We start from the raw sequence: 25,825 nt of genomic DNA, 5'->3' as shown, positions 1-25,825 counted from the left end.
CCTTTCTTTATGCAACTGATTATGTTTCACATGCTACTTAAATGGCAGGACTTTCTGCTAAACAAGATGTTAATTGTAAAATACGATTAAATGGATCAAAATGAATCCAGATTACTGAACTGGAATTACATTCAAAATCCTCCCTGGAATAGCTCGCGTTCACGTCCACCCGATGGCACTATTGTTCCACTTACAGGAAGCTAAAGCAGCATTCTGTTTGAATTAATTCAAGTCAGAATATTTCTAGTATCCCATCTGTCCGCTTCTGTTTATAACTCAACTTTTCCAGATTAAATTATCCCTGAACACAGAACTCTAATTTTTTTCTTTCCCAAAGGAGAAGTCCTCGTGCCTCAGAACTTGGGAGCAGGATGGGGGGAGGTCAGAAGGAAGGTCTGTGGTGCTAGTTTGCACCTGGAGGATAAATACCTTTCTGGTAGATCCACTGAGGTCACCAAAACACCTGCAGCAGCAAATCCCAGGTGCAGAGCCCTTTCCTATCCACATCCAGCATGCCAGCTGTACTTAGCAAGTTACACACCATGGCTCAGAGAAACAAAGGAGAAAGAGCTGCACAGGGGTAGGAGCCAAGGGCCCAGCATTCCTCTCTTCCAGTAGAGGTCATGAAGGGCTGCATGCAGAGCCAGAACAGAGATGCTGTATCTTTCAATCATATAAAAAAAAAAAAAAAAAAGTAAACAGATACTCAGACATCCTTAAAAATAAATAAATAATTGAAATAATTGTTTGTTTCTTATGATTTGGAAAGGACAAAGACTTGGAGCTCTTGAAAAGTCTTTCTATGGGCATTAATCTTGTAAAAATCAGTGTGACTGCCTCATGTGGCATTTCTAGGAGCTATTTAAGATGTTCCAGTATTTGCAGGTCAAAAATATTCATTTCAAAATTATCTGCCAATGCTACAACAGTACTGATGCATTGCACATTTAAGATAAGACATCACAGGGAAGCAAGAAAACTTCAAAACAAAGCTGAGGAAATTATCACACTGCAGAAAATTAAAGAAAGCTACATGGCTTTAAAGAATACTGAATAATTTGTTCATGCCTTATACATTAGCCAAAAGATACCTCTCCATTAGCTCTACTGAAAGAAGCAGGCCCTCATTTTGTACAATTTTTTTCCTGCACGGTGAAAAAAGAGTCGTCCATTAAGCAAACTCACATTTACAATTTCAGTGTCAGCTCAGGAGAGCAATATACATAGGGAACTGAGGAATAATACCTGCAGTGTGATTGCAAGGCCAAAGGCTATCACTGATGTCAGATAACACTGTGCACTTGTCTGATATGTTTTATATGTTCAGCACATGATATGGTTCACCTGAATGTCTTCAAGCATTGTACCACGATCAGTGGCTGACAGAGAGAAAGGCACAGACAGCTCAGATAACTTTCGAGTTATCAGGCATCTCCTTCATTTAACCACACTTACTTCCACGCTGACTATTGTGCCAGATCTATACAAATCTATGACCATTTCACCACTTACCATCCCATTAAGGACATTGAAAAATTAATGACAGGCTAGGTCCGATATCAGCTTTAGTGATCACTCTGGCTCGTTAGGGTTTTAGACCTTTTCTCCTTTCAGCATTACCACTAAGCAGATCAGTGAAGAAAACACAGTTTCAGTCTACCAGAACACAGACTCCTTCTCTTTCTTTCACTCACACCAGCTATCTGGCACTGTCAAAAGTCTTCTTCTATCTTCTGCTGTAGGAAAGCTCTTTGGGCTGTGCCTGTAAGGCCACGACGAGGAGCAGTGCATGACCACCTGCACACATCCCAAGCAGGTCCCCTCACATGAGCAGTGCTCTCCAGACTCATAAGTTGCTTGGACTGAGACTGTCTCATGTTTAGCAAACGTTTCACACAGCTCTCTCCACCAGTCCTTGAACACGACTGACCTCTGCCTATCTGATTTCTTTACATGCTTTATGCACACATTTTAAGTGCCTTGCAGAATCCAGACACCTGCTTCTCCGTTCTTTAGAAGGCTATGTCTGTTAAACAAGTGACATTTGACAATTATTTACGATACAATCAACTAATTTATAGGGTATTTTTTTACTTCATACATTATTAAAGGTTGTGCACCTTTCTACTGCAATAAATTAATGGCAGAAATCCCACCGACATCACTGAGGACAGGTGGTAAACAGAAATCACTGGAAATGCTTCAATACCATTTACTCCATTTACATTAATTTATTACTATGGCTTCGTATTCTGCAGGTCACAGTGAAATACAGCCACACGTAAGGCCTCAGGTAACAGAATAGCTCCTCTGTGCATATCTGTTACACACCACAAAAGGCAGCACCCAGGTTCTTTCACAGCCATTAGTTAACCTTAGGGCACAGTTATTCTGAAAATACATAGAAAATTTGAACAATTTACACTTTCTAAGATCAGTCCATCTGCAATTACCTGCTGTGCTGACAAGTCAGAAACAGCTTGGGCAACTGTGTTTAGGATCAGAGTGAAAAACCATGTTACTGAGTCACAGATGCACTCGCAAGCCTACCTGAAGACAAACACAGCATACGTAACAGCGTCAGTGATCTTCCAGGGCTGCTTTCTATGGGGGAAAGTACTGATAAGAAAAGTCTCTATGAATTAGATATGTTATTAGTCAGCTATGTTAATCTGTCCCGCTATCATTTTCAAATATGAACCAATCTCACTTACACAGAACAGTGAGGACAGGACTTGAACACGAGATGCGCTCCTAGCCCACGAGAATGCCTGCCTTTGCTCAGCTCAGCCCTGCAGTGCTGCTGGACGCGTCCTGCGCCTCGGGAAGGAAAGCTCTGTCACTCAGGCTTGAGGCCTGGATTTCATCCCTGGTTGTAATACTGTGCAATAAAACGTATAAAAAAATACTACACCATTGTCTTAGACCTTTACATGAAATACGGTGATGACTACGGCACAAGCAAGCATTCAGATTGGATTCTGTAATTTTTTTCTATGCAACTGAAGTGTATACGGGAGTGACAAGATACAGCATCTCAAATGGAGCTGCAGACTTCAGTGATTCCTGCAGTAGTCACACTAAGATCCTCTGCCATCACCACTAAGGCAACAGCATTAATGATCAACCACACAAGCTGTTCTAGTTACTTCCAAGCTCATTACAAAGGCACAATCTGTTATCCAGGATCACAGCACAATTGTTCTAGCCCTAACACTGCCAGGGTTGAGAGATGGAACTGTATGGGTTTTAGAACAGCTGCTGCAGCATCTCTTTACACTTCTGTAGTTGCTCTCAGATTGACACCTCTCCTCTGATCTCACCTGAGACAACTGCTGATGTTTCCTCTGCATCCTCTGTAAGTCATATCTTTGGTTGGTTGCCACTGCCAATTAACACTCTGTACTTTGTACCAAACAGAACAGAAAGAGTACGAGGCTAGCCCCCAGCCTGCCAACGATTTACTAAAACACAAAGTTCCACTGCTTATTAGTTATCTGGAGTTGACTTGGAAAAAGAAAAAGAGAAGTAAAGCTGTGCAAGTACATAAATCTTGGGAAGAACAACTCAATAGCACCTTCAGAAGTCCTTAGCAGAGCAAAAGCAAACAAAAGAGCAGCAAATTAACAGTTTTTCTTTGTAGGAACAAATGTTAAACGTTCCTGGAAACAGTACTCAGATTTTGTATCAGATTTTGCATAGTTGTTAGCTGCTTGCTACCTAGCAGCTCCTCTTGTAGAATAAGAAGCATTTTTTCCAGAGCATTATGTTGCCTGCATACTATCTTTCACAAATTTTCTTCTACAGATCTGTTTTTGAACCCTCACGGGGACTGCAATCACCCAAGGTAACACACGCCCTGCAGCAGGCAGTGGAGCTGGGTTATTTAGTCGAAATATCCCTTTGCACACTGTGCTCATTCCTGATGACTTCATTCTAATCGTAGCAGAGAGAAACCTGCACTTCAGATGCGGTGTCATTAATAAATAAATAAATGCTGGTAACCCTAGAGTCCCACCTGTATCGATATACAGTGACAACAACTTGATTCTGAAATTCAGCTGTTTTAGGCTTCTGTAAATCATCTTTCAGACAAGATAAGCGTGTCCTGTTGTCAGCATTGGATTTCAAACATTAAAAGATCCCTTCACAAGCAATATCAGTGAACATATTGTAGCAATTTGCTCATTTCTATTCAACATCATACTTCAATACAACATGCATTGCAATTAATACTGTGAATACAATTTCACAATTAATATTGAGAATGCAAAACAGTACAGAGCCCCGCATGCCATGCAGAGAGGTGAGCTAACAAGGAGCTGCTCTCAGAGCACCTGGCACTCAGATTTTAACACAGTGCCTGAATAAGCTGCAGATGTATTTTGAATCTGAGCTCACCTCAATTTCATTATTTTCCTCTATATCATTTTTTCATTCCCATTAGCTTGTAATAATCAGTGTATTATGGCAGGTCAAACGTTTACACAAAGCAAACAAAAATAAAGGAAGGCTGCTACTACTGGGACCAGGAGCAGCAATGTGCTCTCACTATCTCAAGGCTGTCATTAGAGATTTTATGTAGACTGCCCTGGAGAAACATCTTGGCAGTAAAATATGTCAAAGGGAATGGCCACGAAAATCTTCTATGAAATCCTGTATCGACCCGTGATGATCACAAAGGTGAAAATTCACAACGGAATGCCAAAATGTACATGCCAGTATGAGAATTACTACAATCCGAGAAGGAAAACCTCATACCCACTGTTCCCAGCTTTAATCTTTTTCCTCTAAAATTAGGGACCTGGAAATACACATGAACAAAAAAATCCACTACTGCACACCTGCAACTTCAATTTCTCAGTAGGGAAATAAAGCGAGCACACGTTGCAAACTGCACATATATCTATCTCCAATAGATGATTCCTGCAATTCCAAGTAAGTCTGTTACTGACTTCGTGTAATTTAAAATATTCAAAATAAATTATTAAGTAGGCCATCTAGTTATACATAGCCTTCCAAGGAACACAGACAAGGAGATGACCGAGTTGCTGAGTTCTGCTGCCCACGGAAGCATGGGCTTCTGTTCTGTCCCTGCCTGGGTACAGCAGTGCAGAACATGGTCAGGAAATGAAGCTTACAGGAGACAGATCCCCCTAAATTACACCGGTTTCCTCCTCCCTACTGACAAGTTGTAACTGTCAGAATGGCAAATGGTCACCTCGGATCCTTCATCCCCACCTTCCTCTACACCCTCCAAAGGATGAACAGGCTTAAGGAAACCAAACTAGTTTCTTTCCACAAGGGTTTGACTGCTGGAGTCTCCTTGCAGTGAGCTGCCCCAAGGTCCAGGGGTTAACTGAAAACCTTTAGCACGCCTGGGGCCCGAAAGGCTATGTTTTGATGGCAGACTTGTACTTAATTAAGCACAAGTGGATTTATTAAAAACACTGTTCTTGTTGGCGTTATCTTAGGATATAAATAGAAAGAGAAGTTTAATTAGTTAAGGAAGAAATTTGAGCTAGGTCTCAAATCAAACATTTGATCCATGAAGCAGTAACCCAAGTAGTGGTTATTGTCACCTTTTGAATCCTTTATAAGTCAGAGTGACAGCCAGAGCCAACAAGACTACTTTGCCTGGTATCTCCTCAGCTATTTTTCCTTGGCCTAGCTGAGAAAACCATAAAGGTGAGCTGGTGACTTGAGATGAATTAAATGAAATTGATGTGCAGAGCTGCACTGGTAGTAAGTACAATAACCATCGCTGTAAGATTTTGAGCTGAACTCCTGGCATTCTGTGCGGATGGACCTCACATAGATAAGTACCTGATTTCTTTTTATACTTCAGAGCTGTTGGGGGAGAAAACAAGGAAACCTTCTTGGCTTATTTTTCCCACTGCCTATGCTGCTATTGGTATCATCCAATGCCTTGCATTCCAGTAGGACTGCTTATTAGACTGATGGTAATACTGAGTTAAAGAACAGGATGTACTTAAACAGCATGCAAGTAGTAGATACAAAATAGGTTAATAGATTGATCGTCAACTCACAACACTATTTCTGTAATCCATCTCATTAAAAAGCATTATTCCAGCACTGCTATTTTTAAAGAAGCACTGTACTAAATCTTCTAATTTACTGAGTAACAGCAGCAATTTCAGACTGATCGATTGGACTTGTCTGCCCCTGGAAGTCTTGTTAGTCATACAGTGCTTAAGCCACAGGAAAAAATGCTTCTAATGTGCATTTGCATTTCATAAATGTGATTGCAATACACTTTTTAACAGGTTTAAAATGAGCCTCACAGACATTCTAAGCCCTTCTGATATTGCTGCTGCTCTGCGGGACTGCCAAGGTGAGAAAACAATTAACTTGCTAAAAATGTACTATTTTCTGCAACACATTGCAAGTCTAATTCAGCCCCAAAGGAATACTGAACAAGCACACACGTAATCAGACTTCTCTAGACTCTCCTGAAGCTGCCACAGTATGTATTTGTTCAGGAGAACTTCACATCGGGGGTGGTTTGAGTTTGTATCCCATCCCCACGTGGCTTCCCTTGGTGTGCGGCAGGGTGCTGTGCAGGATGGCAACATTCAGCCTGTCAGCCTTTACATACTGTTCATGTTTGGAACAATTAAACTGTAATGAAGCAGCATCCTCAGACCATCTAGGGACAGTGAACACAGAGGTCTGGGGTTAATATATTTATTAATTTATTTTCAGCTCCAGATTCCTTTAGTCCCAAAAAATTCTTTCAGATCAGTGGGATGTCTAAAAAGAGTAGTAGCCAGCTCAAGGAGATCTTCCGGATTCTCGACAATGATCAAAGTGGCTTTATTGAGGAAGATGAGCTCAAGTAAGGATTTTCTGTTACCTTGACTAGTAAGAGACTATCAAAAAATCAGCACTTCTTTCTTTCTAAAACTTTTCCGTAAAGGGACGCCTGAGGTTATGCTAAACATTGGTAAAACCCTCAGTAGATTGTCAGCGGTGTATTTGAGTAGATAAGCCCTATACCTAAAGAGCAAAGCAGGAGATGCCCACCCTTCTACTTAACCTCCTGGGGCTGGACTCTGGTAGCAGCAGAATCCAGTGCAGCAGGTCTGGACTTTCAGAGCGGAACTGTACAGGAGGAAGATGTAGCTCATCAAACAAAGTAGTGTTTGGAGGACTTGGCTACCATGGCAAATATTTGTTGACAGATAGTTACCTTTTTACCTTTTAGCTTTTTATCATACAGCCAGCAAAAACAGGATTATGTGACAACCATAACAAAGGGTGCTTTCCTCCCAGGTATTTCCTTCAGAGGTTTGAGTGTGGAGCAAGAGTGCTAACTGCCTCTGAAACCAAGACTTTCCTGGCAGCTGCAGACCACGACGGGGATGGCAAGATTGGGGCTGAAGGTATTAAATTCTATATAAACACAAGAAGGTTCTAAGTGATTTGCAATTCCCTTTTATGTTAGTGGTTCATTAAGATTCATTGAGTGACTTTGCTTAAAGCCCTCCAGTACTGATCAGTGTCAGAAACAGTCCCTGATGGTACAGGTTCATCTCTGAACTCCTTATGCACGAGCAAGTCAAAAAAAAAACCCACAACAAAAGCAACACCTGGCTGCCCTAAGGAACCTTCTCACTGCTACTCACTATAAATTTCCAGCTGCTTAAAAGGAAGAGATCTCGGTTTCTCCTTCCACCTACTCTGAAGTACGGCAGCAGGAGCATCACACGTAGCAGCACCCACCAGGGCAAAGAACCACCAGCACCGCCATCCGCTCACCTCCAGCAGGGTCCCCCAGCAGGAGTGCTGCCCGCAGCGCACAGGAGCTCACTGCATAGCATTCACCTTCAGTTTTGCGTAAGGAGAACAGAACAACTGAGCGTCACTACCCCAGGGGTTGTGTGCATGCCGATGGAAATCACCCATCAGATGAGGAACGGCTCCTTTAGGAAGCAGCTCACTGCACCCACTCCAAGGAAATGCTGGTGCAGACGAATGGCTGCTCGGCACAGAAACCTCCCCACCTCCTAAATCCACGCTTCTGTGTCTCATTTTGGACAGGAAGCACCGCTCACCAAACAGGCCGGGAGCCCAGGGCAGCAGCCCCATGTGGGAAGCAAGCTGCCCACCGGGAGAGGCCTTAGGGCAGAGCACAGGGAACCGCTGCCTGCACCAGGAGCTGGGAGCTGCTGCCTCCTTCTTGGCAAGGAATTGAATTCAGCTCCTTAGGAAACGTGCCAGAATAAACACACATGATTTATGAAGCAATCTGTATCTTAATAGAGCCTTTCTGGGACAGGATTGATCAGATTCTCAAGGCACAGCAGCCAATGAAAAGACCTTCCAAATAACACAACACTTGCAGGGAACCCCACGGAGATTTTGGCTTTAGCTTGCCATCCCAATCAGCACTTCTCAGCTGCTGAAGCACTACGAACAGTAATAAGACACAGGGACTGACTTTTACAACTTCTGATTAAGGTCTTCACTTCTTACTCAAATTCTACATTAGCCATTGCTTTATTTTTGCTCCAAATCATCACTGAGCAGAGGACTAAAACCACCCCAAACACTTCATTGCTCCCTATAATTGTCAACAAACCACTGTCTTTTCATCTGTTGTTTAACTACATTTGTCTACCTAAACAGGAAATTTAGGACATGTTTCTTTTGTATATGTTTCTTTCCTTCTGATCACAAACCAAGACATTGTTTTCCATTCATTTCTATTCTAAATGTCTTCATAAGCCATTAATCTTTTATTCCTGATTATTTTATTTTAATATTTATATTGTAAATATTCCTTTTTTTTTCCCTACAGAATTTCAGGAAATGGTGCAGTCTTAAGGGTTCAGAATGACTGAATAAGACAGAATTGGGATGAATCTGCAAGAGAAACTGCAAACCCTGAAAATCAGCAGTCCCTTCTGCATTTACCTTGATAGTGGCTGTTATTTACGCAATGCATTAGGAACATAATGAAACACTGATTATTTTTGTGTGTGTGTGTGTGTGTGGACCATTAACTCTGTTCTAAACTCTGCTTTCCCAGAAACTTCCCTTAAAAATACCCAATAAAAATTAATCACATACTGTGCTCGTGTCTGTTTTTCTGACCACTAAACTGAGATGTGTCAATTCTTAAATGAAAAGTGATAATCTCTCAAAGACCTTGATCTTATCAGAGCCTCATATATGGCTGTGATTGACGCCAGTGGGCGTTCTGTCAACAAAGAGCTCTCTGGATTAAGCTGGAATGCTTCAGCATTGCTGCAGTTTTGATGCATTTCTCCCTTTCCTGCAAATGACAACACTCAGAATAAACTGCATTGTTTTCATCTCAGAAGTCTCTATAAATACCAGTGATAGTGCAGGGAAAAAAAACCTACTAAACAGGACTTGGTTATCGGATCTTCAGCAAACATCCCAGGCCCTCTTCCCCCTCCCAACTTGTATCCTACATGCATAACGTAACAGTAATTGAGAAATTCATCTTGGACTCAACTGTGTTCATTACTAAAGCAAAAGCATTGAAGTACACCAAATTTCTCCTTTTCTTAGCATGAAGACACCAGACAGCACCACAAATAGATTCTATACTGATTCATCCTAATGCCTTCTCCACTGCCATTACTCGTTAGGGAGCCAAGTACTGCAGAACTGGCCAAGAATCGTCTGCTGCTCTAAACACGTACATATTGCTCTACCATTCTAAACACCTGATGGTTACAAATAGAATTTTTGTCTCATTTCAGAACATTGTAATTCAGTTTAATTTAGTTCTTTGTACACTGGGATATCCAAGACACCTGAAAATTTAATACGGTCATGACATTTTCCTATTATTGCGCAAAATTAATACTGATGTAAACTGATAAAAAATTAACACTGAATTGGAACAATATTTCTTAACATTAAGAAACATATTTCTTAAGAAACATGCTCACTCAGCATAACTCACTGGAGTATCGAGGCCTTAAAAAAACAGATTTGCACAAGGTAAGGATCTGACCCACGGAGGTTCTCCGAGCACAAGATGGATGTCACAGGATATTCACAAGAAATAAAGTTTGTTCTTGGCAATGAAATCAGTCTGATGACAGAAGAGTCTTGGATTAGTTCACATGTAAGCAACAAACAAACCACTCTCCGTTTCACTGACAATTAAATGTCCTGACCTTGACTAACCAGATTACATTAAGCAGGAAAATGCGTGCCAAATAATTTTTTTCCAGTCACTGTTGTTCTGTAGTCTCTCCGTGTACAACATCTCAGCCCTTGCACTGCAGTCCTAGACAAAGAAACGCACGGGCAAAGTACAGCTCTGTGATTCTCCTCTGAGATGCAACACCTCGCTGGGGCAGGCTGCTGAACAGAAGTGGACAGAAGATTCACACAGCCCTGATCCAAAACAAATCAATCAGTGAAATTAGAACCCTCTTCATTTTCCAGAAAGCAGAACATTCGGCAGTTCCCCCCACAAAAAGTTCCTGTAAGACTTCTGACCTACAAAACTTAGGATCAATCAAGAGAAAAGAGGGAAATAACTGATGTACAGCTGTAATCCATCTTCAGAGCTGACATCCTACCACCTGTCTAGCCTTTTCCTCATCCTGTCTTCCCAGCTTTTCTTTCATGCATGCTACAGATCTGGGCTACTAGCAAGTGCTAGGCATTCCATAAACACATGAAATAAATCTCATAATCTCGAGTTCCCCATGAAAGTACATTTGTATTGCTATTCAGTGACTGTATTTTTAACCACGGCCAGAGCTAGTACAAAGTTACTGCCTTCCACTATGAAATCTCTGAGTCTGCAAAACACACACAACCATTATTAAACCATCTCCACTCACTGTGATGCTCCAACAGCTGCTCACATTCCTTGACACCGCACTAAGAACAAACCTGGGGGAGATGAATGACTCTCTTGGGAAGAGGGAGGATCCCCACGCAGAGCTGCAGGGCCTGGCACGTATTAACAAGGGGCACAGAACAGGGATACACAGGCATTGTGCTTTTTGCTGGATCACAGCACTATTTTGTAATTTATTTGCTAAACTAATCCCAAACTGCTGAGTCTACACATTTGTTAACACATTTAGGCCACATACTGCCAGTGGAACAGCTATTTGAGCTGTCAGCTGTACTCATTCACAGCTGTCAGCTCCAACACCCACAGTGATTTATAGTGTATCTTTTTGTTAAGTCTGCTACTATGCAGCTGATGGAAACGCTCGGAACAGTGCCTACAAACAGGCTCAACATGTTTGTAGTACGGCTGCATGTTCCTTCTTTTTTAGTAATAATTGGAAAGCACTAATAAAGTTCTTAATTATTTGTCTCTTGATGCCAGGGTTGTCCTTTGTCAAACTTCCATGTACTTATGCAGCAGTTTAATTTTACATCATCACGGGCTAGGAATCACATTTCAAACTCAGGGTGATTTGATGCCACTTTGCAAATGTGAAGGTGTGGTGTTACTGCACACACAATTAAGAAGATGGGATGAAATCGGAACCTCAACAGAAGTTTCCTCCTGCCCTGTTAATTTGTTCATTAGAGATGTGATAATTTAAATTAATTGAATCTATTATCACTTACTCTTTGTAGATTACACATATACCCACACCAAGCACGGCATCACGTCGCAGGTGGGATCGCAGTGAGCAGCGTTGTATTTTAGCAGTCCCTACAGGTGCATCCATTCCTTCCCGAGGGACGCCCGCCTCACCACACCAGAGTGCCGTCAGGGCTTACAGTAAGGGCAGCCACCGCCCGCACACAGCCCGGACATTTCGTGTATGACAGCACTCGGCTCTCCAGTCCACGGGCAGCAGCTCCGCTCCGCCAAAATCTGAGCGCGCCCAAAGGCAATCCCAGCACAGCACAGCACAGCACAGCACAGCCCCGAACCCCCGGCCGGAACCGCCCGTACTGCGGGCCGCCCGCCCGCTGCTGCCGCCGCGCCTGCATTCCAGCGCGGCCCGGCGGCGCTGAGCTCCGCACCGCGGCTTCGGGCTGCGCGCGCGTGTCGGGCTCGTGCCGGGCGCGTGCCGGCTCACGCGCTCCACCCCACGTCAGGCCGCGGCAAGGCCGGCAACTCCCCGCCCCGCGCCGTCCCTCCGTTTTGTGCCGCCCGCCCGTGGAACGCCGCGCGGTGGGACGGCGTTAAGGGACGTGTGAGGGCGGATGGCGACGAGCGGTGACAACCGCGTAAAATAAAAACGTGGCAGAAATGTCCTTTTGTTTCAGACTCAGCCCGGCACGACGTGAGAGAGCTTCCCGCTACGCCTTCCCTGCGAGACCACGTGGCACGCGGTGTCCGTTACGTTATGCCCCACACAGGAATTTATTTCAGCAACACGTAACTGATTTCTCCAGGTTCCCAACCTGCATACCTGTACAGGGCGGTGACGCAGCTCTTACGTAGCTGGCCGTACTTCTAAATTCACACCGAAATTTGCTTCGGTTCGATCTGGAAGTTCACAGAAAAGCACGAGGCGGCGCCGCCCCGCCCCGCCGCTGGGGGCGCTGTGGAACGAGGCCCACGCCGGGCCCGGGAGCACTTCCGGGGTGGTGCCGTGCGCTTCCGGGGAGGAGGGAGGAAGGCGGAAGTGCTCCCGGCCGGTGCCGGCGGAGGGCCCCGGGCCGCTCCCCGATGGTTTGTGGCGGCGGCCGGCCCCAGGCGCGCTCGCTTCCGGTTCGGGATGGCGACGGCGGCGGCGGGCGGCGGCCAGGAAAAGCAACTCGCTCCGACCCTGCTCAGTTTCTTCATCTACAACCCCAAGCTGGGGCCCAAAGAGGGAGAGGTACCGGAGGGGTGGGGGGAGCCGAGGGGGAGAGGAGCGGCCCGGCCCCGTCTCCGCAGAGGGCCCCGGGGACGGCCGGGCTCGGCCGCCCGTCTCCGAAGCCCTGCCGGCAGTGCGTACCCGCCGGGTTGGCGCCTCGCCCCGCGAACAAAGGGGGGGCGGCAGCCGGGGCCATCCGAGGGCAGCCAGTGAAACGCTGCTGCCGGGAGCTGGGCTGTTGTGCTGTGTCAGGGATGATAACTTCATCCATCGCGCTGTAACTTACTAGAAAACTTGGCATAGTCCAAGTTATTGCTGGCAGTGTTTTCATGCCACTGTCGCATTTTAGTAAGCGATTAAGTTTTTAGGTGATAACAAATTGCACGGTTCACGTAACTGTCTTCACTTCCAGAAGTGTTTTGGCACAAGGCTGCGTCCTCACGCATTGTGTATTTATTAATGACCCAGTAATGAGGCTGAATGCTTCCTCACCAAATCCCAGAACTGGGGGAGCTGCTCAGAGGGACGCTCAGCAAGGCGGGGGTTTGGGCGAGCAGAAACCTCCGAGAGTTCAGCAAAGGCAAATGCAGAGAGCTACGAGTGGGGCAGAGCCACCTCATGCGGCACAACAGGCCCGGGGCTGACTGGTTGGAAAGCAGCTTTGCAGAACGGAACCAGGGAGTCCCAGTGAGCAGCAGGTCGCATATGAATCAGCAGTGTGCCCTTGTGCAAAAATGGATGGCATCCTGTGTTGTGTGAGAGATTGGCAGCCAAAGCGATTGCTTACCCTGTTTGTGAGCATGGAGGTCCTCTGGGACTTCCCAGAGTAGGAAAAATATTGACAAACTGGAAGATGAAGGGTTGGTCAGGGGGCTGCAGTGTGTGATGTACAAGGAGACCCCCAGAGAACTGAGACCGTGCAGGCTGAAGAACGGCACGTTGGAAGGAGATTGATGCTGATTTCTCCTGGCTCAAAAGTGATTATAGAGAGAACAGAGCCAGGTTCTTGAAGATGCACAGGGAAACGATGAGAGGCGATAGAAAAAATTGCAGCAAGGGAACTTCTGATGAGCTAGAAGAAATTCTTCACATTGAAATGATCAAACACCAGGATGGATCCCAGAAAGGCTGTGGAACCTCCAGCCTTGAAGATTTTCAGAACTTGATCAGCCCTGAGCAGTTGGAGCTAGCTCCGAGGCTGGCCATGCTTTGATCCAGCTTTGAAACAAGCCTTGCTTTGAACTGGTTGTGGTTATGTCCTGTGATTCAAATAGCCTTGGAATTTATAAACCTTTTTGAAATGTCTTGGGCTGACTGTTTAAGTGTGCTTAATTATGCCTTTTATTTGTTACTTTGGAAGTTTGTTTAGGTACAAGATATAATTCTACCTAGAAGAGATTAGGACTTAAAAACAATCAAACTGTGAGCTGCATATTCTTTAACCTTGATTCTGTTAAAATGTATTTTGCTTTCCTTCTTATCTCAAATTTTAGGAAGAGAAGAAGATTCTCTTCTATCACCCAAATGAAGTAGAAAAGAATGAAAAAATTAGAAATGTTGGACTATGTGAAGCTATAGTGCAATTCACAAGGTATAAAGTCTGACTGTGTGGCTCGTTGTATTAGTGCAAACAGTATGTTTTAAACTTCCCAATCATACAGGTTTTCTTTTTGCATGCGTACATAAGTATCTATATCTACATACATGTTTTCTTTCCAGGACCTTTAGTCCAACAAAACCTGCAAAATCCCTACATACACAGAAGAACAGGCAGTTTTTCCATGAACCTGAAGAGAACTTCTGGATGGTCATGGTACTTATGCACATGATACGCATGTTTCTAAAATGTTGTATCAGAATGTTCTCAATGCATTCTGCATTGTCTAATGCCAGCCTGTTCCATTTTCTAGGTTGTACGAAATCCCATAATAGAAAAACACAAAGATGGAAAGCCAGTCTATGAATATCAGGAAGAAGAATTGCTGGTAATACTGAACTCTTTTTTTTTTTTCCCCCCTCCCATTTTTCATCAGTTATATTGTGTATTAAAGTACCATCAGAAGTACCCAAGTTGTTTTCTTCTTGATAACATTAACCATTGGCCTTGGGGAAATACAGTATTTGTAACTGACATCTTGTGTGTGAGTTAATACTGCTTTTGATCCTAAATGTGAGGTGACTCACTTTCATAGTTTAGAGGTATAAAGTAATTTCTGTATGCTGACTGGAAATGCTGTGCTGATCAATTTCACTGATCTGTGCATGTGCCTGCTCTTTGAAAACATTTATGTGTAGCTCAGCCAAAATATTCGAAATACTACCTCTGCTTACACTAATGCCTTGCTCTGTTTTCTGCAGGACAAGGTTTATAGTTCAGTCCTGCAGCAGTGCTACAGCATGTACAAGGTAGGGTTAATAACACACAGGCTCTTCTGGGCAGTGGAGGAAATCCTCGTGATACCATCTGGATGTGCAAGCTCACTGTTGCTGGCTGCTCTCTTCCTGAAGCTGTTACCATGGTGGAGGAAGAAAAAAATTCAACTGTTGCAGTTGCCAGCATTAATTCATTAGCTTACTGTAGAAATAAAAGCCCTCTAATTTCTGTCAAGTCCACTTGATTTTGATGACATTAGATACTATCTATGGTTATTCAGTATTCAATACTGAATAAAGGCCATCAATCTGACTTTTAGAAAATAAGATGCTTAAGCAACACAGATAAGTAACTTTGCTACTAATAGAGAATACTTCAATTCTGACTTTGCTACTATATATATCTAGACTGCAAATCAGAAAGACTTTCCCAATAAAAGGGTACATTTGGATCTATGCAGAGTTGAAATAGTAAGGAACATGAGCTTTACTGTTGAGTTGCAGGAAATTAAAGCACCTACACAACTGACTGACTTCTTTTAACCACTAGCTCTTCAATGGCACGTTTCTGAAAGCAATGGAAGATGGAGGTGTAAAAGTTTTAAAGGAGAGACTGGAGAAATTCTTTCATCGGGTAAGAACACATACAGTATAATTGTTCCTTGGGAATAAAATTCTAGATCTTCTCTATGTGGCTTCAGTGAGATTTTAATGCATGCAGAGCAGGAGAGATGCAGCAACAACACCAAGTCTGGGTACTCACTTTTTCCAAATACTTGCCTGCTTGCCAATCATAGAATGGCTTGGGTTGGAAGGGACCCCAGGGATCATCAAGTTCCAACCCCCAGCCACAGGCTGGGCCACCAACCTCCAGATCTCATACTGGAACAGATTGCCCACGGCCCCATCCAGCCTGGCTCTTGAAAATTTCTGGAGATAGTGATTCCACAGCCTACATGCACAGACATTCAAGTCCCATAGTACTGTCAAGTAATGGGGAGTGGTGATACTTAACTAATTTTTTCCTTTGTGGTATCAGTAGTCATGCCTGGTAAGGTTTCAGAAAATAAGCCTTGTTTATAACTTGTCTTCAGTATTTAGCTTCAACGTTGAAAAGCAAACGCTTGAGCAAAAAGATGGAAAGCAAAACCTAATTCTGAGCAGGAAGTCAATCAAATATTATTCATGTAACTTCCAAATAGTCACATCTAGCAAAACTTTCAGTTTCAACGTGAAAAGTTTCATCAGGCTGACTTTAGAAGGTGGCATCCGTGTGTCTGTTGCAGAGAAGGAAGCTGAGGACTGCTGTCAGCAGTTAGTGTCTCTGAGTAACTGTCACAGACATCTGACTATTGATAGCTCTGATAAAGGTGGAGAGTAGTCATTTTAAACTGGTATTTAAAAAAAAAATTGTTCTCTTTGTGAATTTTTGTTTCATCTTGGAGTTTTGTCTGTCTGCAGGAAGACTAAAGTAAGGCCTAAGATAAACCTTGACAGCACAAGGAGTGCTTGTTTAATTAGCTGCTGTATACATTTTCTAGACTAAATTCAAAAATAGAGTATGGCAAAAAGAGAAGCAATAGATTTTAAGCTAAAAATATTATTTTTCTTTTTAACTTCCTACTGAAAATAAAAGAATAGGCACTGAGATTTGTGTAACCAAGAAGCCCAAGGGAAAAAAATATTTCTCTTTCTCCTGGAGAATAAGAAATGCTTTGATAAAACTTTCATGCAGATGTTCTGCTGTGAGCCTATGGAATTAATTGGCCAAACATTGATGGCTTGGTCTGCACTGAAACTGTGAAAGAAAATGAGATTTAAACTGTGCCAGAGACTTGTCATACTATCTGTATGTCCTGTGGGATATGTAAGTGTGAACAAAAGTGTTCTCATCTGATTTAGAAATGCATAAACTTTAAGAAAATTATTCTGCTAAGGTGGACAGACTGATCTGAGCAGTGCTGTATGTTTGTGTTTGGTTAAATGCAGCTTCTTTTTTATACCAGGTAGACAAAGACATCTGTAATAACTTGATATAAGAAATAACTTTGGCTATTCTGTCTTGTGTATGTGAATCTAATTTTTGTTGACATTTTCTTAGTGGCCCGTTGTCATAATAATGTGTGCTGCTCTGAGTAGCAAGGTAATTTTTTTGGTAATGTGAAATGACTGTAGAGGGAGCCATTGGCTAGCTTATCTTGCACAGATTGTAAGCTTTACCCAGAGATTTTAAATGCGCTATCAGGAAAGAAGATAATCTTTTCCTTTGCATGTCACAAGCTGATCTGTTAATTTTTACAGTTACTTCTGAAATGGAACACTGGTATGAAAGGCTGTGCTTTCTTATCCTCTCAAAGGATCTTGAGCTGGCCTTAAAAGCCAGCTGATGAAATATTAGTAAGCTGAGACCTGAAATCAGGTTGACACACAAAGAAAAAATTGGCACAAGCAGAATTGAAAGTTTTTGGGGGTCCTCAGCCTAGATTACAGGGGATTAGATTCAAACTTGTCATTTAAATCTACACATTGGAAACTTTCTGAATTCTCAAAAACAACGGCAATTATTCTCTTAGTACTTGCAGACACTGCACTTACAGTCTTGTGATCTGCTGGATGTATTTTGTGGAATCAGCTTCTTCCCACTGGATAAAATGACTTATTTGAAAATTCAGTCATTTATTAATAGGATGGAAGAAAGCCTAAACATAGTCAAATATACTGCATTTCTCTACAACGATCAGCTGATCTGGTAGGTACTTCAATAATTTATTCTGTGGGATCTGGGGGTATTTACTGGCATGGCAAAGCTGTTCAGGGCATAGTGCTTCACTTCCAGCTAAGCATTTTATTTTTTCAAGTTTCACAGAAGAGAACAACTTTACTTTGTGCTTAAGTTACATAATTATGACACTGGATATGGTTTAGTAGCAGAAAAAAATGACTGTTTTAAAGCAAACTTGGATATGTTTTGAATTTAAGAAATAAAATAACATTTTAAATAAAACAAATATCCTGAGACTTAATCTACCAAGACACTGAAATGTTGCTACTCACCCTAGTTCTGTTTTGCTGCCTGAGTTGTGATTAGGGGGAAAATGTGACCTGAGAACCACATGACAAACAATTTGCATTTTTCCATCTCCCTGTGCTGTAGGAGTGGACTGGAACAAGACGATATGAGAATTCTGTACAAGTACCTCACAACATCTCTGTTCCCAAGACACATGGAGCCTGAGGTATGATACGCTGGGTTTATTTTTTCTGTGTATCCTGTAACACTAAAGTCTAAAATAGAAAAGAGAAGCATCTCTTCTCCCTTCCTCACTTTAAGGTTCAGTTTAGGAATATCTGAGATTTGTCGCTTTTGGGACACTCAACTGAAGTCAGGAATGTTTGCACCTATCAATTACAGTATAGCAGAATTCTGATACTTTGAATATGAGTCCCTGATAGGGGCTTTCCTAAATGCTGATACCTAATGACTCCTTGTAGCACCAGTGGAGACCTGCTCAAACTTCAGAGAGGATACTATGCTCATAGCCAACATCCTCAATAGAGTCTACAAGCTGTTGAAGTAGAGCTGAATCTTTTATAACTAACAGAAAGTGGGATGGAAGTGTGTCTTACTGCTCTTCTCATATGCTTCTGTTATCATAAGAAATGAGCATTTTAATGCAAGTATTATTTTAAAATGAAATGATTTAAAAACATGCATTTGGGTCTACCAAAGATGTGCAGTGTTAATGTGTATTAAGACTTGTAAGATTTTTTTAAGGTAATTAAGTCAGGTGTTTTGTAGTTAATACATTGTTGATCAGATACAGCAATTTTGACATACAGTATCTTAGGAGCTCCTGATTGACCTCTGAGTCTTTGTCTGGCAGATCAGGGCTTGGTGAATTGAAGTTTCAAACTGCTTGAAGTGAATTTCGAAAGTCTTCAAGCCTTAATGGCAGAACCTTTTCACCTCCTATAATTGAAAAGCAAGCTTCTGTGGCTTTTAGCAAGCTTTTCAAAAAGAGAACGTTTGACTTATGGTGTTTGTTTCAGTGTGAAATGCCATTCAAACCACAAGGGGTTAGTTGCCCTTCCTCCCCCCCCCCCCCCCCCCCCCCACTCTGGCAGAGCTCCATAAATTACATTTAAAAATTAGTAAATGCAAAATCTGAATGCCCTGTCAGCAACTCCTGCACTTTAGCCAACTGTTATCTTTCTGCAAATGGTTTGCTTTGGTATGATTTAAAGACAGTCCACAACACATTAACAAGAAATACCTCTAAGCTGTTTTTTCTTGTTCCTTTTTGTTTCAGTTAGCTGGAAGAGATTCTCCAATACGGGCTGAAATGCCAGGAAATCTACAACATTACGGAAGGTAGCTCTTAAAAACTGTCTCCATCTACTGCTGCTTCCCTCGAGGGCAAAATGTTTGAGAGGAAGGAATTTATTTTGGAATGCACATTCCACATGTAGTTTATTCCATAGGCCACACAGTAGTCAGTGCTAAGTAAAACCTAACCTCTGGAAGGAAAAAAAAAAAAAGTAGTATGCAGTAACAGTAATTAAGCCTTTTCTTCTCCACTGTTCTTAGTGCACTGCATGAAAAGTTTTGGCAGCACTCCAGACACTTCCTTTCAGTCAGGCACTTGAGACAAAGGTGCATGTTTCTAATGATGTCCTTCTCAGTGTGTCAGGGTGGGCATGTAAGCAACTGGGCAAGATCTGAGTAATTGTGGATTTGGACATCTTTCTTTTAATACTGTAGTTCCCTTTGTCTGATATAGTGTATTCTATAGGGACTGAAGCAATGGCACGAGCTCTCCTGGCTTTCCCCTCAAAGTTAAGTTCCTGTAGTACACCACTGTTCTACATAAAGCTACTGGTGGAAAGCAAAGGATGCAGGCTTTCCCAGTAGCAATGAAAAAGAGCTCTGTGCTTCTCTGAATAGCTCAGTACTCACTGTCTTCACATCCATTCAAAGATGCAAGCAGTTGCTAACTTCATAAACATCTGTTAAATAAGAAAAACTGAAATACAAGAATGCATCACATCTAAGCTGTTGAATTATTTTATAGGTTTCTTACTGGACCCTTAAATCTTAACGATCCAGAAGCAAAATGCAGATTCCCCAAAATATTTGTTAACACTGATGACACATATGAAGAGCTTCATCTAATTGTTTATAAGGTATTGCATTTTTCTCTGCAATTACTCCTCAAGTCTAAGAATCTATATACAACGAGGAAACCAGTGATATGAAATACTTGTGAATTGCATACAGACATGAATTGATAGGACCAGACTAAGTAGACAGAAAACTCTTTAGAATTTTGAGCAAGAGGCTTTAAAGCCTGAACCCTCTTTTCCTCTCTTCTGTACCTTCTCAAAATAACGTTTTATCAAAACAAAATATCAGCCTTCAGCTTTGTGATTTCATACTTATCTTTATGTTGTGTTAACAGGTGGGGAGGAAGTTCCTAGCAGATACACGTCCTTGCATAGAATGCATTTATTGACACATTTTACATTTCTCCTATTTAAATCTCAGTGCAGCTTACAGGGTATAGCACTGGCAGATCAGTGTGATAGGGAAGGCATTACACCAGAGGTGTAATGACAGAAGGATTGACACAATAGGAAGATGCTATAAGAAAAGGAATAGGAAGAAGATTGCTCACCTGTATCAGAAGATTCAAGGTTCACAGGGGAAAGCTTCACCAAGGAGGGATCTCCAGGAAGAGATCCTTCCCCAGTGAAGTCAGCCCTTAAATGAGGTCTAAGAGAGCTGCAGCCAGGCTCCACCCCTTCCTGTCCCACAGGTGAATTGCCTTCACCCGTGCTCCCAGACCTGACAGGTCTTTTCCCAGGTGCTCAATCAGTGGTTCAGGCCAGGACTGAACAGTTCCCAACACAGGGTTTAAGACTGTAACTATCCTGTGTTATGGATGATTGCATGATGGCTACTTTGAAAGCGGGTGAAGTTTTAGTAACACTAGTAATTTTTTAAAAACTGGTTGCCCAATGTGCGACTTTGCTGAAGTACTGCCATTTCTTTGAGGTGCCTGAAGTAACCTGTTGTAAACGTTTTTGTGTTTTAACTTCTTTTTTTGTTCCAGGCCATGAGTGCAGCTGTCTGCTTTATGATTGATGGTAAGTACCTGCTAGTATCGTTTCTAAAATGAGACACAGTTAATACAAAGCGCATAAAACTTGTTTGACTCTCGAAAAATACTCAAGTTAATTTCCTATTTGAGTTTCTTCTTCCTGAGTGCTTTTTATCGATCTTTTGATTGTGCTCCACTAGTAATGCAGTTTACACAATAAAATGACTAAGTATTGCTTAAAGGTAACTTTACGGATGATTTACACAGTGCATGAGTGTAATTAAAAGACAGATTGGTCCTAGGGCATCCAATGATGTTTAAGGAAAGCAGCTACAGAAATTGTACCCTCTCTACTGTTGGAAGAGAATCTCACTTCTCCCTTTTCTTTACCATCTTAGCTTCAATTCCACCCACACTGGAGTTTTGCCGTAAACTGGACAGCATTGTTGGGCCTCAGCTGACTGTGTTAGCATCAGACATATGTGAACAATACAACATCAACAAGAGAATATCAGGGTTTGTACCACATTTCTGCTTCTGTCATAGTCCTGTGTTGGTTAGAAATTAGGCTTATTGAGCTGCTTATATAATAGCAACGTGTTCCTAAATGTTGAAAGCATTGAGTTAGCTGTGTATCTTAAACAACATTTATCTACCCTTCTGTATCTTAAGCCTTTATAAAGTCCTTGTTGTTGCATATTCAAGTCTCCCTGCAGTAATAACATGCATGTTACTTATACAGGAATAAATGTTGATTGTGTAGCTGAAACCTTTTTCCTCTATATGCAGAACTGCTGCAAAAAAATCATGTAAACATTAAGATAATAATTCTTAACTATTATCAATTAAGATTCTGCCACCTCATTCCCAAGCTGTTAACTGATTATTCAGGTACAGGTGGAATGTTTGGATTTTGCTTCTTTCATATGTGACCATAAAGCTAGCTGATGTATCTACAAAATAAAAAACTTGTCTGCATTTTTACCATCCATCTCCCTGCATGTTGAAATAGAAAAGCAGCAGTTCCTAGAAAACCTTAACTTCAGTTTATACTTCCCAACTTTTCTTGAGCAAGACAGAATCTCTTGAAGTTCAGGTAGCCCTGAGCAATTAGAACATTTGAGTTTCTTAAAGAAAAAAAAAACACCGCTGGCTCTGTGCCCACCTCCGTTCTTATGTTGATTTCATTTGACTTCTGCTTTCCCAGACTACTTGGGGGTCTTTTTATGTTACCTGGTACTGGCTTTGGCAGCTTTAACTTTTTTAAAGTTTAATGCGGTGGTGTCCTGAAAACATGATACAGTTTCTTGCAACTAATTCATTGGAGTGACAGAGAGAAAGTGTATCCAGTTGTTTGCTAAGGTGACTGGTGGCATCAGGGTATCTCCTTCATTCTGAATAAAACATGGCTTGTAGTACCACTTGCTATAGCCAGTTTTTGCCAATTTAAATTTCTTACAGCTCCTACAAAATTACAGCTGTAAGTGACAGATGTTATATTACTGTAATAAAAGAGGAAATGGAAAAGAATAACAAAAGCAAGAGTTTGAAAATAGTCTCGCCTGGCCACACCACTGATGATGGAATATTTAATTGCACTGATCCAGGCAGAGTTCTTTCTTTTTATGGTAGAAAAATTAAAGAGGTGAATAGAAGATTCCCAGTTAGTCAATTTAAAGACTAAGCCTCTGTTTAAAAACCAATCTAAGCTGACGTGGCACGGAAACAAAACAGTGGAGAAAAAGCAGCCTATAAGAAAGGTGCAAACAAAATACTGCTGGTACATGGGACCAGGCTGTCAGACTGTGGTGTGTCTATTTCTTAGTAGCCCAAGAAGAGGAAAAACTGATTTTTTTCATTTTATTTTCTCATTTAAGTATTGAAATGAAGTTTGATTTTGCCACAAGTCTTACTTGGTGTCTTTAAGGTGAAAATAATTTCAGGATGTCTCAGTTTTACGCTGGCTAGCTGACAACTGTTCTCTCCGAGTCTTGTGCTTAGGTACCATGGCAGGATTTGCAAGTCACTTCCTTTTCCTGAATCTTCCTAGGGCTGAGAAGGAGCCTCAGTTTAAGTTCATCTACTTCAATCACATGAACCTTGCAGAGAAGAGTACCATTCACATGAGGAAAACACCCAGTGTATCACTTGCATCTGTACATCCTGACCTCATGAAGATTCTCGGTGATATCAACAGTGACTTCTCTAGGTAATGCTCAACTATTAAATAGTCTTTTAAGCCCTTCTGTCAATTCAATTTTTTTTTTAATTTGTGAAGCTTCCTTGCCTTTTTGACATGGATGACTTTCATAGCTTTGTATGATAGACTTTATTATGGTGGTCATAGTAAATATTTTGTGGTGGATAGAGGTAGGATGTCATACATAAAATTTTCTTGTTCTTTAAAAAAAAAAAAAAAATTAGATAAAGGACCAGGGACTCTGTACTATATTAGAAGATCTCGTGTTTGAAGCTTTAGAAAAACTGTAAGAAACCTGAAGCTTTATCTAGTGCTTTTGCACGTAGGTCTGGCTAATTTCAGGCTAAGTAGGGAAACCTGTTTCAGCCTATTGCATCGTACGCTCCTCTGAAATAGCTGCTTTTAGGGACTGGGCAATAGATGGAATACAAACCTTGCAGTTATTACAGTACCGCTCCTAGAAAATGTAACTAGCTTTCTGTAAATGGTATCTGCTTACCTATTTCATGGTGAAGAGACATTCCTTTCACTACAAAATGATTGTGATGTTTATAGTTCTAACTAGGAACTAGCAATTGTCCAACTTAAGTTTTTCAAGTTTTTCATTTTTCTTTAAATCAAAAATTGCATATTATAGAAGTACTGGGTTAGTGACAGCCTTATATAACAGACCTTGTTCTTCAGCGTGGTTGAGTTGTAGGCTTAACAACTTGATATGTGAGAGCCTACTTTCATCACAGTGTATCCACTGTGCTCTGGTCATGCTAACAAAACAATGTTTGAAGGGTGTCCTTAACTTCCTGGAAGATGGACGTTTTCTTCAGAGTAGCAGAGTGGTTGGCCAGCAGACAAAGATCTGTGTCCTTAAATGACTAAATCATTCTGCACAGCTTATTTGTGAAGTTCTCATCTTGGATTGATGAATTACTGAATTATCAAGTTAGTACTCTGATACTATACAGACACAACAAATCAGGACATCATTCATAATCATTTGTATTGAAAATTGTTGAAAATCAGTTTGCCATCACCTTTACTTTCTGAAACTTCTTTCAGAGTTGATGAAGATGAGGAAATTATTGTGAAGGCAATGAGTGATTACTGGGTAGTTGGGAAAAAGTCTGACCAACGAGAATTGTATGTTATTTTGAATCAAAAAAATGCAAATCTGATTGAAGTTAACGGTAAGGATTGGTTTTTATTAACTTTAAGTAGTTACTACTAAAATATCTGTCTGTGGAAAAATAATAAAATCCATCTGATCCAAAAATCTAGAGACAGATTGATCTACAACAGACAGGACAAGGTAAGTTTCTGTAAGGTTTTAGTCTGCCTTCCATCAGCTACAAAAAAAAAAATAGCAGCATCATCATTTAACTAGGCATGCCAAATATTTAATCAGTTATTCTTCCTCCCTGGAAATAGAGAAATACCCTATGAAGCTGAGGAACAATTAATGAAGTGTATTACTTGAAAATTGTTATATCTGATTTTTGTCAGTGATCCATTAGTAGTTATTTATACATCATGTCTCTCCTGTCATTGGTATTCATTCAGTTATTGTCTATTTTTAATGCTATTTGAAGACTGATTTACTCTTAAAGGGGCAAATCAACATGAAGTTGCAGTGAGCTTTTAAACATATTCATTTTTAAGAGGAATAGTTTGAGTATGACAGCAGCAATTTTGGCACTGTGTTTTAATAAGAGGCAGTGCTCTCACATGGATGATGGGAAAGAACTAGGGATTTTTTGTTGTTGCAGGTTTGGTTTTTTTTGTTGGTTTTTTTGTTTGTTTGTTTGTTTTGTTTGTTTGTTTGTTTTGTTGTTGTTGTTGTTGTTTTTAAGATGAAAGCATAATAATCTAAATTTTAGGAAGAGAAGCTGATCGCGTGATTTATCTGACTGTTATTCTTCAGGATCAAATCTGTACTGCAGAAGCAGTACAGATTTCTTTGTGTGCCTTATAAATCCAGGAAGTACTGCTACCCCTGCACCATTGTCTGCCAAACTGCAAAAAGCAAAAAGCTTTGCTGACTTGATTTATTGATTTATTGTAACAGACTCCAGCAATCCCTTCTTCCTCTGAAAAGGAATTATAATATACTTCCTTGTGTGGAAGCTAGGTATTCTGCTGTTGCAGTGTAGAGGTTTGACAAGACAAGTGGTCCAGCCAACTCTTCCTCATTTACACTTTTGCCACTTACAGCTCCTCTTTCAGACAGACTGGAATTTCTGACTTGACTCAACTTTTTCTTCCTGAAAACAACAACAACACAACAATTTCTACAGCGAATCTCTTTTTGTTTGTTTGTTTTGTCAGTTTAATTATATTCCACTTGATGCTAGCCCTGGTTC

General features: G+C 41.4%; 3 protein-coding genes across 3 annotated transcripts in view; 2 read left to right on the top strand and 1 right to left on the bottom strand.

Moving 5' to 3' along the window:
* Positions 1–6,294: 6,294 nt before the first annotated feature.
* On the top strand, positions 6,295–8,850 carry LOC100545184 (parvalbumin, thymic CPV3). The gene is made up of 4 exons (XM_003210544.4): positions 6,295–6,355; positions 6,727–6,859; positions 7,297–7,406; positions 8,825–8,850. The coding sequence occupies exons 1-4, from the start codon at positions 6,295–6,297 to the stop codon at positions 8,848–8,850; spliced, it is 330 nt and encodes a 109-aa protein (XP_003210592.1).
* Positions 8,851–12,578: 3,728 nt separating this feature from the next.
* The window catches only part of CCZ1 (CCZ1 vacuolar protein trafficking and biogenesis associated), a 13,664-nt gene continuing 417 nt past the window's right edge, over positions 12,579–25,825 (top strand). Inside the window, exons 1-14 of the mRNA XM_085237850.1 lie at positions 12,579–12,815; positions 14,288–14,385; positions 14,514–14,607; positions 14,705–14,779; positions 15,153–15,200; positions 15,718–15,801; positions 17,741–17,916; positions 18,322–18,403; positions 19,478–19,539; positions 20,240–20,351; positions 21,281–21,314; positions 21,667–21,784; positions 23,319–23,477; positions 24,525–24,652. Of these exons, the coding sequence (XP_085093976.1) occupies positions 12,714–12,815; positions 14,288–14,385; positions 14,514–14,607; positions 14,705–14,779; positions 15,153–15,200; positions 15,718–15,801; positions 17,741–17,916; positions 18,322–18,403; positions 19,478–19,539; positions 20,240–20,351; positions 21,281–21,314; positions 21,667–21,784; positions 23,319–23,477; positions 24,525–24,652 (1,372 nt within the window). The 5' untranslated portion in view covers positions 12,579–12,713. The remainder of the gene's footprint in view (positions 12,816–14,287; positions 14,386–14,513; positions 14,608–14,704; positions 14,780–15,152; positions 15,201–15,717; positions 15,802–17,740; positions 17,917–18,321; positions 18,404–19,477; positions 19,540–20,239; positions 20,352–21,280; positions 21,315–21,666; positions 21,785–23,318; positions 23,478–24,524; positions 24,653–25,825) is intronic.
* The window catches only part of RSPH10B (radial spoke head 10 homolog B), a 16,383-nt gene continuing 15,204 nt past the window's right edge, over positions 24,647–25,825 (bottom strand). The window contains exon 19 of the mRNA XM_085237847.1: positions 24,647–25,726. The gene's annotated coding sequence lies outside the window, so the exon portion shown is untranslated. The remainder of the gene's footprint in view (positions 25,727–25,825) is intronic.

Source organism: Meleagris gallopavo, chromosome 16 (assembly GCF_905368555.1).
Source record: "Meleagris gallopavo chromosome 16, MGAL_WU_HG_1.1, whole genome shotgun sequence".
NCBI lineage: Eukaryota > Metazoa > Chordata > Aves > Galliformes > Phasianidae > Meleagris > Meleagris gallopavo.
This window is presented reverse-complemented; position numbering and strand designations above follow the sequence as displayed.